Genomic DNA, 18,189 nt, shown 5'->3' with positions numbered 1-18,189 from the left:
GGTCAATATAGTAATAATCTAGCTATAATAAAGTTATTCTATTGTATTAAAGAACTAAATTACAATGTTTAAAAATAATGTTTATATGTAAAGGAACGTTCTTGCACCCACTGTAATTAAGTCATTGAAGTTTCCATCAAGGATTCTTCAATGCCATCAATTAAGCCATCAATATCTTCTACTTTCAAGCCACAACTCAAACTAATCAACTTTCTATACTTGTACATCTTAGAATCAATCCCGTAATTCTTTATTTTATTGGTAAGTTCGTTGATTACTTTATTTCTTTGCAATTGGAGATTCGTCAATTCGATTGCAAAACTCAATCTTTCCTCGTCTTTAAACTCGTCCCCAGTATCATCCCCATCATCGTTCTCGGCGTTCAGTTCGTGCTTTTCAACTAAGTTGGCTAGGTGATAAGCTTGAGTCTTCTCCAATGCTTGAAGCAAAGCAACTTCTTTACCATTTAACTCTTGTTCATGAAGTTTGATTTCGTCTTGTAATACAGCCTTGCCTTGCTCAATGCTCTCGAAGTTATCGATTCCACCTTTTTTCAATAAGGCCTCAAATTTATGAAGTGATTTATCATTGGATTTTTCCTTTTCTGCCAAGTCTGCTTGAAGTTTCTTGTAAGTTGCTTTTAAATGAGTTAATTCTTGACTATATGAGTCTGATAACGAATTGATCATTCCAGTAACCATGGATGATAAATCAGTCATCAGAAGTGTTTTCAGATCAATATCTCCGGATTCCTCGACTTCTTTCGAATCTTCTATAATTCTACCTTCATCGTCTAATTTTGGAGGGTGAGGCTTGTGAGTTTGCATAATAGATGATCCTAAAACAAACTTCTTGTCCTCATTCTTTATAGGAGTATTCTCTACAGTTCTTTCGGAAATAACGGCCAATGGTTGATGAGATGATGAGGTAGATAAGTTAGAACTAGTCTTTGGATTTCGCACTGGGGTTGACATCTGGTTATAGGACTTCAAAGAATCATCGATGAATATATTCTCTTTGTTGTCTTCGACATTGCTAGATTGTGATTGTTTCATCAACTGGTCTAATTGTTCCTTGTTAACTCTAGCATTGATTGAATCCTCTTCATCATCTATATCGTCATCTTGAACAGTTGTTCGTTGTGTGTCTGGAGTTTCAATAGCATTGCTGCGGTAATTATGTTGAATAGGAGTTGCCAATATTTGATTTTGTACGGGTTGTGTGGTTGAGTGTTGATTTTCATGCTGTATTTCTTGCGAATCACGCTGTGAGCCTGATAACTGTTGATATTGCTGTTGATCAAATTCATTTCCATTGCTTAAAAGATTATATTGCATATTCAAATATCTTGGTGTTTCGTTGTTTACATTGACTAAATCATCTCTTGCGCCATATCCTATTAAGAATTTGAAAATTTTATTGGACCCGAATTTAGCAGCCAAATGTAAACAAGTATCACCATTGACATCTTGGTGATCCACAACATTTTTCAATAAATTTACTGACTTGTTGTTTGCATTCTTGGATAATGAGGTTAACTTGGCTAATATGATACCCAAGTAGTACCTTAAGCTTTCATATTTCGATTTAACTTTTGAAAATTGACACAAATAATGTAATGGAGTTCTTCCATTAATATCCGTATTTATTAAACATAGTTCAAGATCGTCTAAAACCTTAGGAAAGTTCTTCAACTCGAAACAGTTGTTAAATGATATCAATTTAGATAAAGGGTTTAATCCAAAACTATTTACAACCAAAGGATTGGCACCTTTTGAAATAAGCAAATGAATCAAAACGTAGTTTCCTATAGAAGCTGCCCAATGTAAAGGAGTGTGACCTTCGTCATCGATGGCTTCGTTTATATTAAAATCATAGGGTGGATTATGAAGGAAGTACGGAATATTGGAATTATCTTCACTAAAAAATTTCAATAGTTGTGCTGAATAGGAATTGTATTCTTCATGATCTTTAGGGCTTTCAATCTCTCCAGTTAAGTGACTCCCCAGTTTCATCGTGTACATATTGGATTTAACGTCACCACTGAATTGTTCTTCGTTGGATGATAGAGAAGTATCCGAATCTTTCTGATGCTCGTCTTGTGATAAATTGGTCTCATTGGTAGATTGGGACAGGGGCAATTTTGCGTGATGAAAGCCTCCGACCATCTGTGCTTGAGGTGGCATACCAGGAACTGTATATGGAGCACCTGCACGATAAAACTTTTGTTGTGCTTGAGTCTGAGGTTGTTGCTGTTGATGCTGAAACCTTTGAAATTGCATTTGATAATTCTGGAATTCGTTTTGAATTGCTTGGTTGTGAGCTGTGAATGTCGGCATACCATTTCCCATATTCATAAAGTCAGTTTGGGTGAATGTAGGAGGCATCTGTTGACCACCTGGAGGCATTTGGTACTGCAATTGTTGTGATGATGCACCAAGCTGTGAATTTTGAGACATATGCGGTTGGGCTCGGGAGAGCGATTCAAAGGAATTTTGTGGATTAAACTCTTGTGGATGGCCCTGGAGCCCATCAGTCTTCACCTTCTTCGATGGGGTATCCTCTGGTTTCTTGGCCTTTTTCGTGTACTTTCTTTTGACGGGTGTCCCGTCCTTGTTGACCTGCTTCACCTTTTTGGGTATAACCATATTTGGATCACTGGTGTCAAGATACAACACAGGAGCCAAATCTGGCGTCACACCATAGCTAGCAGCTAACCTCTGCGCATCTGCTAACGGGATCCATGTCCCTTGAAATCTACCGTACCCTCCCTGGATCTTTTCATGCAATCCTTGTTGCACTCCCTTCTCCAAGATTTTCGTTCTCTTAGCCTTCGGAAAGTTACAACACTTCAAAATTTGCGTAGCATTGACCCAGTCGTCTTTACATCTCCTCATGATGGGAGAATTGTTTATAGTACATTCATATACATCTGTCTGTTGAAATTATCTTAGTTAGTATGTTGGACGCGTAATCCGCCCGTTCAGCGGTACTAATCATGAAAATTTTATTTCCTATTGAAAATAGACACTTACACTTGAATATGTCGCAATGTACACTTTCGGTTCCTCAAGTGACATAGCAAATTATATAACTGGTACCTATGCTTTAATAAAAACAATATAATTGACTTATTAGCAAGAATTCCTCTTAATTAAGTCCAGAGGATTAAATTTCAATTCAAATTTGCCCTAAATTTTAACGCGTAAACCATAGATAGCTATATACAGGGTGCTGCTTAGAATTTACGGAATTAGTACTACTAGGATACAATAGTCATTAGCAGCCAGTAGTATTGGTCATTGGTAGATAATAAAGGTAATAGACACTCCTTGGTGGACATAGTTTTTAAAATTGTGTGGGAAATGCAAGAAAGAAGGGTTTAGAGAAAGATACTTTTGAGTTCGTATTCCTGGTGGGATCGAACCTAAATTTAATGATGACTAACGAGTGATGACTGATGACTGACACCAATATATCAATACTGATGCATATATATTTGGAATAATTTTTAATAAATCGGTGCTTAAAGGAAATAAAATTGAAAATGGAGAGGTAGACCACATTATTCAATGTGAGAATATTGCGTGACAGTTCACACACAGATATATGGGGAGCAGTACGGGGAGTAACATGCTGAATGAAATAGAGCTGAGTTGTCTATTACAATGGAATGTACTTTACTATGCGAGGGAGAGAGGCTTAAGATAAGGTAGCAAATCTGCAGCAACGTATGCACTGCTGTTCTGGAGAAGGAAATAAACTTTATATGAGCACTATATGAGTCTGCGATAGATATATCGTTGATTGTCTTTGTTTTGTGGGAGTCGTGGTATCAATTGCCATAAAACCGTCAATATTGGTTACGGTTTGTGGTGTGGCCAGAAGGCTTTTAGCATGTATTGAGACGTGAATGATTGTTTGGCCATCAATTTAAATTCCACAGATACACCAACACCTGGCAATGCGTTTTTACGTAAAACAAATGAAAAAAACATTATACTGGATCCTTTAATAAAGCATAGTATAATCATTGGGGTCAATAAGTAGTATTAATAGCTATGTAGAGCATTTGATATTAGTCTTCATTCGGTGTTAGTTTACCGCGTAATTCTGATTATTGATGCAAAAAAATGTAAAAATTACTAAGAGTGAATCAAATTAAAATATCAAAGATACAAGTTCTAAACAGGTGATTTACAAAATGCCTTCATCCATTAACTCTTGCTCAAGATCTTTTATAGACATGTAAACAATATGAACAATTGCCTCAATATCATCTTTTGTTACGATGAATGCGGGTGCTAGTAGAATAATATCGCCAGATCCGTTGGCACATCCCTGAGTGCCCATAATGTTTAGACCATTTTCGAAACATTTATCCTGCAAACGATATGCCATATTTGATGATAGAGGAAAAATTTCCTTTGTTTGAGAATTTTTGACAAGTTCTAGACTCCAGAACCCCCCGAGACCTCTAATGTCACCAACTATCGCAGTATCCACTAATTTTTCTATTAATAACTCACCCATGTAGTTACCCATCTTGAAAATATTCTCTGTTAATTTAAGCTTCTTGACTCTCTTTTGTATTTCCAACGCAACAAAGCAATTGAAGGCATGACAAGAGTAAGTATGAGAACCAAGAATACTCCCTGACCCTTCGATGAAAACATTTCTTACTTTTGGGCTTAACAAAACACCAGCAATGGTGACATAACCCGAGCCTAGAGTTTTTCCCACGCTCTGAATATCTGGTCCTTCTTCTGGAGATAGATAATTTTCCCAGCAGTTGAGACCCCCATTAGGATTTGCTCTACCTGTTCCACACATAACCTCGTCCAACATGAATAAGATATCATATTTGGTGCAAAGTTTTCTAATTCCCAGTAAGTACCCTGGGGTAGGGGGAGAAGTACCCAATGACGTACCAGGTAATGTTTCTAATATGACAGCACCTATAGTTTTTGGGTCCTCCTTCAATATCATCATTTCTAGTTCTAATAATAAGCGATCAGAGTATTGTACTAATGTTTCATTATCGGCTTTGTTACGATATGGATAGCAGGCCTCCATTTTCAAGCACTGATTTTGGGGCAACAAAATTTCCTGGAACATTTCAGCTCTAGCATTCGAGCTTATAGATAATGCACCTAATGTGAACCCATGATATGAAGTCTTTCGTGATATGAATTTGGTTTTGTTGAAATTTCCCTTTTCAACATGGTATTGCCGTATAATCTTCAATTCATTTTCATTTGCTTCAGATCCTGACAGAGTCCACAAAGCAGCTGCAAATGCATTCGGAGGAGAGTTGGATATATAAAACTTAGCCAATTCTTCGGAGTATTCATTTCCCAAAATGGCAGGGTAAGAATAAAACGTGTTACGGGCTGCTCTGTTGATTATTTCAACCACTTCTGGATCGCCCCATCCCAAAGACCCAACCGCAGCCCCAGTCATACCATCAATGACGTCAGTAATTTTGCCATTTTCAGGGTTTTCCACTGTGATTCTAATTCCATTCCCATTTATCACCTTTGGTACCTGTTCGGCAATCTTTGCCTGGAATATGAAAGAATTTTGCATCAATTGAGAACATGGGCCTTCCCATTGTCTATCTTCTTCGTTTATCTCTGAAATGGTCATACTGTACTTCAACCACCTTATGTTACCTCTTATCAGCTTCACAAAGCATGCCTTCCATTCCCTTATTTATATAGCTACTGCTTAATATGACGTTAATTGAGAAGCGACATTGCGCTGCATCGATTTCCGTATTGGGAATCGCTGATAAGACAAAACAGTTTCATCAGAGTGAATTACCAGCATTGTTAGATATACTGATATCACCCACTTATCGTTCGATCTTCTGCATGAAACGCTTATCTCTCATATTCATTCGCACGTAGTGTTTCATTAAGACCTATATGCTAAGGTACGTGATCCGTTAAATTGGAGTAAAGTTAAATTTTAGTCTTTGTCCTCAACTCACGTTTCAGTTCCCTTCTACGCCATTTATCATATTCAAGTCCCCCCTCCCATCAATATAGAGATAGGTAATTTGAAACTTATATGTATGTGGGGCAAACTGTTCCAGTCACGGCTCGCACTCATGACTCTTTCCCTGTTACGTTTCATTAGGTTATTGTGACAATCAAAATCCTACTGATTCTGTCCCCTACCTCTACACGTGTCTAGGAACCCCCACAAGTACTGGTTTCTGCTAGCTAGTACCAAATTACATAGTTATATCAATCTTCCACCTCGTCAATTACTGAATTGCTAAATACTTGTTTACTTCTTTTATTAAACTGAGCATGTAATCATTTATAAAGCTGGGAACGGAAAACTATACCACGAGACATGATTTCCCCCTCAACGCCAATCTTGTCCTAGGTAGTGAATCAGTATCTTGTAGAACAATAGTCATAGTAAAATAGTAAATAGTGGTTATGTAATATGCAGGGAGCGAAGAAAAAGCTCCTTTTACGAAATGATAACAGATGACTTCTATAGTTAACCAACATAGTAGCGTATAATTGTTTATAAATAAGAGTTTTTTTGAAGTACTACTAAGAGAGTATATTAGTAGCCGGTTTTGCATTTTTGAAAGAAAGTAGCAAAATATTAATGAAAGATAGAGTTATCTGTTGGGCGATTACTAGATAAAGCGCAAACACACATCTATTACTATGGTAAAAAGATTGGGAATAGTACAACCGGATAGAGAAAATGTTACGGGTACAATTTCCATGATGAATTCCCATGAGGAAGAGTTGTCAAAAAACGACCAATCGGTGGCCGATTCAGGGTTGAAGACGACTTCGAATGGGATCATATTGTTTCCACAGCCTCATGATAACCCTAACGATCCGTTGAATTGGCCCATATGGAAAAGAGATTTATGTTTGTTGGTAGTGGGATTTCAAACATTTTTAGGGGGAGGACAGTCGCCACTTCTTGCGGCAGGGATGCATGATTTGGCGGTGGAATTTGACCGTCCGATCACTACTATATCGTACTTGGTAGGGGGGTTTATGTTGGCGTTAGGTACGGGGTCAGTTTTTGCTAGTCCCACGGCCATTTTGTATGGTAAAAGAATGGTGTATCTTTTGGGGATCTTCATTTTCTTAATGGGGTCGATTTGGGCTGGGGCGGCGCCGGATTTTGGTAACCTCATGGGTGGTAGAATTCTAACTGGGTTTGGGGCCTCGCCGACGGAATCTTTGCCCAGTGCCACAATCGCTGAGATATACTTTGCTCATGAGAGAGCCTATAGAGTAGGTATTTATACCATGTTGATGTTGGGGGGTAAGAACATTGTGCCATTGTTATCTGCTTTAGTATTTCAAAGTTTGGATAGGCATTGGCTTTTCTGGATTTTGAGTATGTTTCTTGGAATGAACTTAGTTTTGACTTACTTTTTAGTACCTGAAACTTTCTGGGATAGGTCACCTATCCCAAATAAACGGTCATTAGAAGAAACCAAGGCAGCGCAAGCGGCGTCTGATTATCATCCACCAAGCGAAAGACCAAATGCGTTTGCAATGAGAAGACAAACAACCACAGATTTGTTTACCACTGCAAGCTTGCCCTCAACCGTTACTGCGTCTAATGCTCATCCTTCTGATGTTCCAATCGGTATTGAGACGAATGAAGTTCCATCAAACATAGAAGCTAACCAGGCAGAACCAACATCATATAAAGAAAAATTAGCATTGTTTTCCGGAAGACATACCATAGATAGTTGGTGGATGGTGGCCTTAAGGCCTTTTTTCTTATACCTGTATCCTTCAATCTTGTTTGGGTCACTCATTTATTCGTTGGCTGTCGTATGGTTGATTGTGATTTCGGAAACTATTACAGGCATCTTTCAAAGTGAGGGTTACGAATATAATCAACAAACAATTGGTCTATTTTACATTTCACCTTTTGTGGGTGGAATCCTTGGTTCATTATCTGCTGGTTTAATTAGTGATAGACTAAGTAGATATTTGATTGCGCGGAATGATGGAGTTTATGAGCCAGAATTCAGATTATTGATGCTCATACCATCAACTTTTTTTACGTCCCTTGGATTGATGGGTTTTGGCTGGTCATCTTATGAAAAAGATAAGTGGGTTGGCCCCGTCATATTATTTGGTTGTTTGAGTTTTGGAAGTTCAATGGCCAGCACTACAGCAATAACATTTGTTGTCGATTCCTATAAAATGTTTGCATCCGAAGCTTTGGTTTCATTAAATTTTTCAAAGAATTTATTGGGTTTTATTTTTTCCTTATTTAATAATGGCTTTTTTGATGCCAAAGGGGGACGTACAACTTTCGTTGTTTACGGTGCCGTCCAAATATTCGTAAGTTTATTTGGTATACCTTTATACATTTATGGAAAGAAAGTTAGAAGTTGGACGGACGACAAGGAAATATTAAAGTACTTATACCACGCTGACAACATACCTGCTGGTGTAAATGATAATGGTGATGAGTCTTTGCATCGCTACTCTACCCAAGACGGGAATAAGGATGATAATGAATCTTCACCAAATACTACAAATTAATTGATCATTATTCATTTCAATTATACTTAAAACTTATTAAAATGTACATTAGCTATTTATGACTTATTAAAATTGTAGAAATCATGAACTCTGATGGCATACTAGGTAAGCCAATCTACTTTTGTAATATCAAACTTTCCTTCTACAATATGCTTATTTATGTTTGCATAATGCTCTATTCTTTTAATGGAAGATAAATCATTCCATTCTTCATTTGAATTACCCAGACTTACTTGCGGCATTCCAAGTCGTTCGATGACACATCCACTTGCTACATTACCACAAATGCCACCGATAATCCAATCCCCTTTCGATAATAACAAACCTGTAACGAACCCACCACAAAACAGATTACCACCTCCAGTTACGTCTACAACCTTACTTTGGTTCGTATGATATGCCGGCAATGAAATTTCCACTTTGGGTGTTTTGATAAAGCATCCTAAATGTCCACATCTAACAACTGAACCAGAATTTGGCTTTGTTAAATAAGGACTAAAATTTAAACATAATGATTTTATATCATCCATAGTCTCAGGTAACTTATCTAAATTTGCAAATTTCGACATTTCATTCAAATTCGGTGTAAATACGTCTATCTTCGGCAATAAGGAGATTAGTTTTGTATAATTTGATGCAATACAGATATCAGGTAAAGGTTCATATATGAATATTGGATTAACATCATTTGGTACATTGGATGAAATTGTATCAATTATAGATTCACATCTTTCGATTGAACTAATGATGTGAATCGTACGAGACCTAATCAAATGAGGATGATTGAGTATATCTTGAGCTTCAATTCTTTTTTTATCAGTTTTGTATTGGAAATGTCTAATATCGTCTTCGTCATATATATTAAGACCTCTAGTAGTAAGTCTAGAAGGATCTTCTTGCCAAACAATTCCTGAATTCCAACTCAATATTTCTTCTTCAACAATATCCGGGAAATCAGATCCTTTATCAATAATTCCACATATTAATTTAGATTTTTCAGCACCAGCTATAATTCTCGAACCAACGATAGCATATGTACCACCACCACCTATAATATTATACACTGGCTCCTTCTTTGATGATGCAGGATATTGGTTCTCATCAATTATAAACATCCCCATTGAAGTAAATATGGGATCATTTTTAGTCATCCTTAAACTTAGAGTATATGTTAATTGCAAGATATCAGAGGAGCAGCATCTTTAAATTGATATAAAAAGATTGAAAATCCATGTTATTTGATAGTGAAATGTTATGCTTGAAAAGCTGAACTCGTGCCCCTTTGGCCAAGTGGTAAGGCGCTCCACTCGTAATGGAGCGATCGCCGGTTCGATTCCGGCAGGGGGCAACGTGTTTATTTTTTTTGCTAGGCTTCTCAACCTAAGCATGAGTCGTTAAATTTGACTCATAAAGCTCCCAGATACTATATGCGTGACGTTATTCAGTATTATTATATTGATAAGGACTATATAAATAATTTAATATATTTCACTGACAGATATACGGAAATTAGTTTGCTTTAGGTGGAGGTGGGGGAACTGTGCTTTCATTCGCCAAATTCTCATTGCTGAGAGTATCCATCTCTTTTGATTTTGCAAGCTCTTCATTCATATATTCGTTAAGTTCTCCTAAGTTAGATCCAGTAGGAGCATGCTTTTTCTTTCTAGCCGCACCTGCTCTTGGTGGTGGTGCTGATGTCAGTGGAACAAAAACTGCACCTGGTGAAGTATTGATAGTAGATGCTTGTGGTGGAGATGGAATAGTTTGCAGTGCTGATTGTTGATCTTGCTGCTGGTCTTGAATTCCGTAGCCGACGCTGTGGTTAGATTCAAATAAGACATCATCGATAATGTCATTGCTATCGAATTTGCCAATTACTTCGGGTATTCTGTGAAGTAAGCCATATCCCACGTCACATCCTAAAATTCCTCTATTCTGTCCTGTTCCCCAAGATCTCGATAAATTGACTGTCACTGGTCTTAAAATGTCGTAATCGTGATTGTATACATATAAGGTAATTGGAACATTATCCTCTTGAGAAGTAGAATAATGTAAATTGTAATAACTCATGACGGTCCTAGACAACAAAGATTCTCCTCCTTTAGCCAAAAGTCCCTTTCCTTCTGTATCTTGTGGATATGCCGAATCACATCCAATGATGTAGTCGGAATATGGAATTAACTGAGCCTGGAATGCAGGGGACCCGTGGTGGGTGTTCAATATTCTCCAAACATACGTTGAGGTATTTAAATGTTGGGATTGCAATGTCAAACCAACCTGTGCAAAACTTTCATTGAATAAAGATAACTCAGATTCATCGGCACCGTTCGTTGCCGATGGCTCAAATTTGTCGAGTGGTAGTATCACTTGTCTAACAATACCACCTTTAGCACTCCAAACATCGAGCACTAGCTCCTTGCTTGCCTTATCATTCTTAGCAATATTCACGATTTCTTTCTGCAATATGTCATAATTTATCATTCCAGCCTGTTCCTGGGTAGTGTTATCGCCATAATTAATAGAGCCATCATCATTTATACTGTACGAATATGTTGATATTGAGGGATACATCATAGGCAATTCATGATAGTTTATACGGATAATGTAATCAAACCACGATTCTAACCCTTTTTGATGAGCAGTTGAATGTGGAGCAACATTCAAAACACGTAAGGCATATCCTTTATTATTCAATTGTAATCCACTTTTAAAGTATGAATCTGATGCATTGGAGTCACTCGAATTAGAGCCCCCTTCTAACCTATCCACCAACTTCTTTGCGAATGAAAACATTGTTTAATATCTGTACTTTCAACAAATAATTGTGAAAGAAACTCTTTGAGTCGTTCATTTTTATTTTTAAAAATTACATGAGCGCTAAAATACAAGATTAGTATTGAGAATATACAATAAATATACAATAATAAGGAGGAAATAGAATATCCTATGAAAATTATGTGGCGTTGGAGATACCACCAGAAAATGCTAATCCCCAAGTTCTACTTTGGCCATTGTCTAAGTAGGTAGAGGACCAATTGTCGGAAGAGAAGAATTTATAAGAAGAAGAAGCATCATACAAAGCTTCGTTAAGACGCAAAATACCAGTCCAGCCGCTATCAACGTCATCAATAAATGTAGAGATTTGGTCGTCCCATTCTTCTTTGACGTAAGAGGGAGTCCTTATTAAAGATGAAGCCGGAGTGATAGGCAACATGTGGATACCGTGAACGTATTCTGGATGATCAGCTGGTGTGCCGAAATAAGTGGTATAGGCCACTTTGTTATCGAAGAAAATACCCGAGACCTTATTTGCAAGGATTTTAGATGGTTCCACGGTGTTGTCTTCCTTGTAATAGAAATATTTGTTCATAGCTCTGCTCATGATAGCTAACATCAAGTCACCTCTTGATTCCATTGAATTGTCGCCAGAGACCTGACCCCACAACTTCATACCGTATGCGAAGTTATAATCTTCGGAAGAGGATTCTTCGTTGTTACCATCACCGCTAGCAAATAAACCACTGGCCCACGAATGACCAGCAAACCAGTCAAACATTCTAGAAACAGGGAAGTAGGAATCATCTTCAGTTGGGTTTGCAACATCTCTAATTAAAGAGTTGACCCATTCCTTGTTATCTTCAGCCCAAGTACCACCTAATTTTTTATCAACGTAACCGACAACGGCGGCGGCATGGACGAAGTAACCATAATGGAAATGATGATCATTGTAATAGGCAGCACCAAATTCGAGTCCTGTATCACCACCTTGAGAGGCACTTGAGGTAACACCCCCAAATTTGGTATCGTACATCAATGGGTAGTATTCTTCGTTCTTGATAAAAGATTCGAATGCATCTTTCATGTCTGCTAACGTAGAGTTTGTAACATCTTCGTCTTTAAGGATATCGCTAACAACCAATAAAATATAAGCATACTTATCAAGCACTTTACCCGAATAATACATGGAATCCATGGAATCAACCGTTTCTTTTATATCAACACTTAATTCTTCGTTAGCAGTTTTAGCTAATAAGGTAAGTTGCTCACTGGTATATGACAAATCGCTGCCCATGTTTTGGACCCAAGGTAAGAATTGGATTCCGGTTTCTAAAGTTTCAGACATAACTAACTCATTAGTTAGGTAACCGTACATATCACCTTTAGTAGTCGAAGTTAACTTGATACCAGTAGAACTTTCCTTAGTTGTGCTAGATAATGATTCAACGTGATGTGGCAAGGCAAAGACTATAGTTTTACCAGAGCTTGAAGTACCTTTTGTTGTGTAAACAAATTTGTATTCCGCAGATGATCCTCCAGAGACTGAACCTTCGACAGATGCATCTGTTGCGTACATACCAGCTGCTTCGTCGTAATATCCCTCAGCCGAAGAGCTACCAGGAGCGACAGCAATTTGTATGATAAGGCCATCGATTGCAGTCGAACCTGTAATCTTATATGGACTTTCTGCAGTTAAGTTGAAATTTTTTGAACCGCTTGGAACCGTTACGTAGATCAACCATTCAACACCGTTGACCAAAGTAGCACGATATTTAGATATGTTCTTAGTCAAGGCCGATGATTTTTCTTCGGTTAATTCTTCAACACCCATTAAAGAGTTTAACATTGGAACCAAATCACCGTTATAAATTGCTGTAACTAAACCCATACCTTGCACAATTGGAATATCAACGTAGTCTGATCCAACTGTCGAGCTTTCAGACAATTGAACTAATGCAGACATACTTCTCATGTTTGAAACAGACATATGATTTGAAGAGTTCGAAAATGATGTAGAAGAAAAGATTAACTCAGCATTACCGATTGGGTTAAAGTAATAAGATGAGACTCCTTTGTTATTGGTATCAGTGGATCCGAAAACTCTGTCGGAAGCATTTGAATGTTGAACACCGAAACCATAATAGTCTTGAGTCTTCCATAACATACCGTATGGATACGACCAGATCATATCTGTTTGATCTCCTAAGAATAAGTTGGAATAGAATTTATTTGTTTCATATGGAACACCATCATTATCCACGCCACTTGGAATAGATAATGGTAATTCCTTTCTTGGGAAAACTGAAAGTGGACTTTCGGTCGATATAGCGTCAAATAAATCACCAGAGTAGCCATTAACGGAAGCCTTTGATCCAAGAAGACTGGATGAGGACGAGGAGGTACTTGATGATGAGGAGCTCGAACTTGAGATATCAGCATGACTTGAAGTCAAGGAGATCACTGTGCTTGAACCATTCGATAAAATGGAAGTAATAGCGATGGTGGAGTTGGATGAAATGGATCCATTTATAGCCGCTTGAGAAGAAGTTGGAATAGCAGTTGAAGCAATACTGGATGAAGCAATACTAGATGATCCAACACTGGATGATCTATTATAGTATGAATAGTATGGGGATTGCGATGCTTGTGCTTTAGACCTAGATTGAGCTTGAGTAGATTGAGCTTGAGAATATTCGTCACTCAAGTTCAATGTAGATGACATTGGAATGCTTTGAGTACCATTAGCATGCTTAGAGCTATTGGACTTTGGATCCGAATCACTAATTGTAAGGTCTGTAAATTTAGAAGTATCAATTGTTTTAGTCAATGACTTTGAAATTGCCGACTTGGTAACTAATGGATTCTTTTTCGTGGAGGTAATAGATTCGTAAGAAGTATCACCTTCATATGTGGTAGTTGGAGTTGTAGTAGCTTCGAAAATAGTTCTAGTTGTAGTCTTAGCAACCTTGCTAATTACTGCTTCAACAGTATCCTGGTCTGTTTCTGTATCAAAATCATATTCAGTACTTCTAGAGTTTGCTTGTTCCTTGCCAGCAGACAGTCTGGCGTTTGATTGCTTGTCTTTAGAGCCCGTGGTTGTGTATGTAACAACAGCATCAGTCGTGTAAGTGTGTGGAACAACTCTAACAGTAGTAGAAATGGAGCAGAGGTTATCTGAGCAAGTGGTAATGGTTGCAGTTTCAGTGGAATCAGTGCTGACAGCATATGACAACTTAGAAGAAGTAACAACAACTTTTTGACTCTCTTGACTTCCAGAAGAGGCGTGTTGCACATGGACAGCATTACTTACTTGACCATTGCTTTGAACAGCACTTTGTTGAGCATCATTACCTTGTTGGACATCACCTGCTTGCAGACCATTGCCCTGCTTAGCATCATTATCATCTTGGTTTCCGTAAACGAAAACGATAGGAATACCGGTTGTTAAACTTTGTGGGTTGTTCGCTAAAACAGTATTGATTCCTTGTTGGAAACAACCTGGTGTTATATAGTTAGTTTTGGTGAAAGTTACCGTTTCTTCTGAAGCAATAAGATGAACAAAAGAAAGAAATAAAACCAACCAATACGCAATTGGAATTCTCGTTCTAAAACTCATTATACAAGACTCTTTGTTTCTTGATAAATTTACTTTCTAACTAAAAATGATTGACTATAGTTGGATTAATATCAAAAGGATTAAACGAATGTGTAGTTAGCTTGGAGAATCTTAGTTAAAAATAAGGTTTGCTCTGAGATCTAAGAGGAAACTTTCTTCCTTTAAATAAACTACTACCAACAGCAACTTCGAGACTTTATGCATAAATAGACCAGCATTTTAGGCTTAACGAGGCGTTTGATGAGTATAATTTCTTTAAATCGATGCCATTAACTCGATCCAAATAATATCTTAAGATCTATGCATAAATGGCTGGCGAAGGTGCGTCGATCTTGCTGCGAAAAAAAAATCAACAATAGCCAGCCATTTATCAATCGCAACATTGATTCACAAACATGTTTCAGTATGAACACTAGCATAATAACAATGATCCAGCAAATTAATATAATGCCTACTTATTACTTCAGTATATCCATGCTGGATCAGTCGGATTATCTAGCCAAAGAGCTAATACAGAATGTGGAGAAAACGTTTGGTGGATTTTTACGCGAACTCCCATAAGCATACGAACAAGAATTCTCTTTTTCTTGGATACACAGTTTTCAGATAGTTATATCGCAAACTTATTCTTTGAAGACCTAGCAGTAGGATGGTATGTTAAATTGTATTATTTTCGAATAGTAAGTGGCTGTATATTTTGTATGGAAATTAAGAGGGGTTAGGTTTGTAGGAAGCAGTGTACATACCAATTTTTCGAGTACGGTGAACATCTACAGAGGCTTTGATGCTAGCCAATGGTAGAATAACCCAGCAACAAAGACCATGGAGTCCAAAATTGTAGTAATTGGCGCAGGTGTGAGTGGACTTACTACTGCGTTAGAATTAAAGAAGTCTAATTTGGAATATGATGTGACTATCGTTGCACAGCATTTACCAGGAGATTATGATGTGAATTTTGTTTCCCCATATGCCGGGGCCAATTGGTATTCATTTGCCGATTCTGAAGATAAAGTTCTACAAGAATTCGATAAGCCATCCTATAAGGTATTTATGGAACTAGCTCAAAATGAGCCTAGATCAGGTATTTGGGTTAAAACGAGTCACTCGTATTTTACAGAGGATTACATGAGCAAGATTAGTCATGATACTAGTAAAGCAATTCCATGGTTCAAAGACTTTGTAGAAGAATTCAAGATTATCGAGAAGAAAGAATTGCCTGAAGGAATTGTGTTTGGGTTTCTGTTTAAGGGGGTCGTTATATCAGTTCCAATATATTTGAATTTTTTGCTTTCTAAGGCACTTGAAACTGGAATCACAATCAAGAGAGTTAAAGCCATTGGCAATGTCGAGGAAGCCCGGAATCTTCATTCGTCTGGAGGGAAGGCCGATTTAGTTATTAATTGTTCGGGGTTGATTGCATCTAAATTATCGGGTTACAACGATCCTAATCGTACATACGGGATCCGAGGCCAAACTTTACATGTAAGGAATAACGCTGCAAGACAGATCGAGGTACAGTCATTCGGTCCTGAATTTGACAACGAAATGCTTTATATTATGCCCCGTAAAGAGGGTGGGTCAATTATTGGTGGTTGTTTTGTCCAGGATTACAAGAATACAGAAGAAGACGAAGGATTGACTCAAAGGCTAGTTGAGAGAGCCAAAAAATACTCTCCTGAAATGTTTGACCCTGGATATAAGAATAATCCTACTGAATTAGACGTGATCCGAGTAAATGTAGGATTAAGGCCTTTTAGAGACGGAGGAGTTAGAGTTGAAAGAGATGGTGATAACCATTGGTTAATCCACAATTATGGTGCTGGTGGCGGTGGATACCAAGGTAGTCACGGATTCAGCTCTACTGTAGTCTCGCTAGCCAAGCAATCCCTAAAAAGAAAAGTGTCTAGCAAATTGTAATTCACGATAATCAACCCTTCACACTCCTCAATAGTTTTAAGAAATACACTAATATACTTCATATTACAGACCTTAGATACGACTCTAAATGAATGTATTTTACATAATTAAAGTTCATTTTTCAAACATAGCTATCCTTTAAATGGAATGTACTCTACCAACGACTTAATTGCTAAATCTATTTTTGACCATGTGAAATAACTTTTTACCTCCTTTCTTAACAAATTCTTTTTGATGCTCTCTATTTCTAGGATCTTCAAAGAACTCTTTTGGGGACATCTGTTTGCCAACGAATGGTGTTGGTGCCCCGGAATAGTTATGGGTTTTAATTTTTAAATCAGTATAACCATGTTGAGGAGTAAAATATCCAGTAGTAGACGGTTTATCTGGAAGACCCATAATAATATTGACTAGAATACCCTATATACGTCTTCTTTATGGTCAATAGGATATAAATTGGGTAGTTACAGTTGCTGCTGTCCTTGTAGTACTAAATATGATGATTATGTAATACCACGAAATTTTTCAACCTTTCATTGAAGTGAGAAATAAAATCAACTACTTTAGAAGATAGTGTTAACGCCAGAATAAATAAGGATGAGAGCTTCTAGTGTGCTTAACTTCCAGCAGACAGCTGTGGCAAACTTAAGAAGACCATGGCAAACATTCAAAGATGGTCAAATTTGGTATGGTATGACTACTAGGGGGTCTAAGAGACACCCATTAACTACGAAACAAGGAAACAAGCATTACTATAAAGGTACGGGATCTTCAGGTTATGGTAAGTTAAACAAGTCAGGTGTATACATAGTCAACTGGGAAAAAGTTAGAACATACGTTGTTCCAGCAGACTTGCACACTACCGAGTTAAAGCCTTTGGTTTCACCAAATGTTCCTCAGATATACCAGAAATTCACTGGGTATTCAGATGGAATGAAGAGCCCTGAGTTAGCATGGAAAAACATAGTCGATTTCGTTGAATACGGTGAAAACTACAATGAACAAGATTTGGAAGAAAGCCAGTATTTGGAAGAGTTCGTAAACCATGACATCCAAACGGCCGAACAGGCAGAAAACGTTGAAGCCACACAATAGATGACTAGTGCCATGTCAAAGGAACGCATACAAATGCGTAGTGTACAATGATAGAAACAAATCTTGTAACTACTGGGGCTATCTCGAAATCTTTGAAACTACGTATATTACCTCGAGCTTCATTGCTTAAAACAACTGCTTTGTAACCAAATATTCCAACTGTTGGTGAATGCAATGCTAAACTAAATCTGTATATATTTAATGTATTTAATACTTTGTTAAGAT

At 37.5% G+C, this 18,189-nt stretch overlaps 9 protein-coding genes across 9 annotated transcripts; 3 read left to right on the top strand and 6 right to left on the bottom strand.

Annotated features, from left to right (window-relative positions):
- Positions 1-116: 116 nt before the first annotated feature.
- SWI4 (SBF complex DNA-binding subunit) lies at positions 117-2,897 on the bottom strand (the record flags this gene model as incomplete). Its single annotated transcript, XM_015609211.1, has 1 exon — positions 117-2,897. One exon carries the CDS (start codon positions 2,895-2,897, stop codon positions 117-119), a length of 2,781 nt encoding a protein of 926 aa, XP_015470028.1.
- Positions 2,898-4,197: 1,300 nt separating this feature from the next.
- On the bottom strand, positions 4,198-5,649 carry AC631_00380 (uncharacterized protein; the record flags this gene model as incomplete). The annotated part of the gene is made up of 1 exon (XM_015609210.1): positions 4,198-5,649. The coding sequence occupies one exon, from the start codon at positions 5,647-5,649 to the stop codon at positions 4,198-4,200; it is 1,452 nt and encodes a 483-aa protein (XP_015470027.1).
- Positions 5,650-6,695: 1,046 nt separating this feature from the next.
- Positions 6,696-8,558, top strand: HOL4 (Hol4p; the record flags this gene model as incomplete). The annotated part of the gene is made up of 1 exon (XM_015609209.1): positions 6,696-8,558. One exon carries the CDS (start codon positions 6,696-6,698, stop codon positions 8,556-8,558), a length of 1,863 nt encoding a protein of 620 aa, XP_015470026.1.
- Positions 8,559-8,659: 101 nt separating this feature from the next.
- Positions 8,660-9,709, bottom strand: MAK32 (Mak32p; the record flags this gene model as incomplete). Its single annotated transcript, XM_015609208.1, has 1 exon — positions 8,660-9,709. The coding sequence occupies one exon, from the start codon at positions 9,707-9,709 to the stop codon at positions 8,660-8,662; it is 1,050 nt and encodes a 349-aa protein (XP_015470025.1).
- A 358-nt stretch (positions 9,710-10,067) lies between these two features.
- Positions 10,068-11,351, bottom strand: AC631_00377 (uncharacterized protein; the record flags this gene model as incomplete). The annotated part of the gene is made up of 1 exon (XM_015609207.1): positions 10,068-11,351. The coding sequence occupies one exon, from the start codon at positions 11,349-11,351 to the stop codon at positions 10,068-10,070; it is 1,284 nt and encodes a 427-aa protein (XP_015470024.1).
- Positions 11,352-11,511: 160 nt separating this feature from the next.
- Positions 11,512-14,952, bottom strand: ENG1 (endo-1,3(4)-beta-glucanase; the record flags this gene model as incomplete). Its single annotated transcript, XM_015609206.1, has 1 exon — positions 11,512-14,952. The coding sequence occupies one exon, from the start codon at positions 14,950-14,952 to the stop codon at positions 11,512-11,514; it is 3,441 nt and encodes a 1,146-aa protein (XP_015470023.1).
- An 822-nt stretch (positions 14,953-15,774) lies between these two features.
- On the top strand, positions 15,775-16,869 carry DAO1 (Dao1p; the record flags this gene model as incomplete). Its single annotated transcript, XM_015609205.1, has 1 exon — positions 15,775-16,869. One exon carries the CDS (start codon positions 15,775-15,777, stop codon positions 16,867-16,869), a length of 1,095 nt encoding a protein of 364 aa, XP_015470022.1.
- A 165-nt stretch (positions 16,870-17,034) lies between these two features.
- Positions 17,035-17,268, bottom strand: AC631_00374 (uncharacterized protein; the record flags this gene model as incomplete). Its single annotated transcript, XM_015609204.1, has 1 exon — positions 17,035-17,268. One exon carries the CDS (start codon positions 17,266-17,268, stop codon positions 17,035-17,037), a length of 234 nt encoding a protein of 77 aa, XP_015470021.1.
- Positions 17,269-17,466: 198 nt separating this feature from the next.
- Positions 17,467-17,964, top strand: MRPL27 (mitochondrial 54S ribosomal protein mL41; the record flags this gene model as incomplete). The annotated part of the gene is made up of 1 exon (XM_015609203.1): positions 17,467-17,964. The coding sequence occupies one exon, from the start codon at positions 17,467-17,469 to the stop codon at positions 17,962-17,964; it is 498 nt and encodes a 165-aa protein (XP_015470020.1).
- Positions 17,965-18,189: the final 225 nt, after the last annotated feature.

Source organism: Debaryomyces fabryi, assembly GCF_001447935.2.
Source record: "Debaryomyces fabryi strain CBS 789 chromosome Unknown contig00004, whole genome shotgun sequence".
In the NCBI taxonomy this organism is placed as follows: domain Eukaryota; kingdom Fungi; phylum Ascomycota; class Pichiomycetes; order Serinales; family Debaryomycetaceae; genus Debaryomyces; species Debaryomyces fabryi.
Note: the sequence above shows the minus strand (reverse complement) of the source record. Positions and strands in the feature narration are given on the sequence as shown.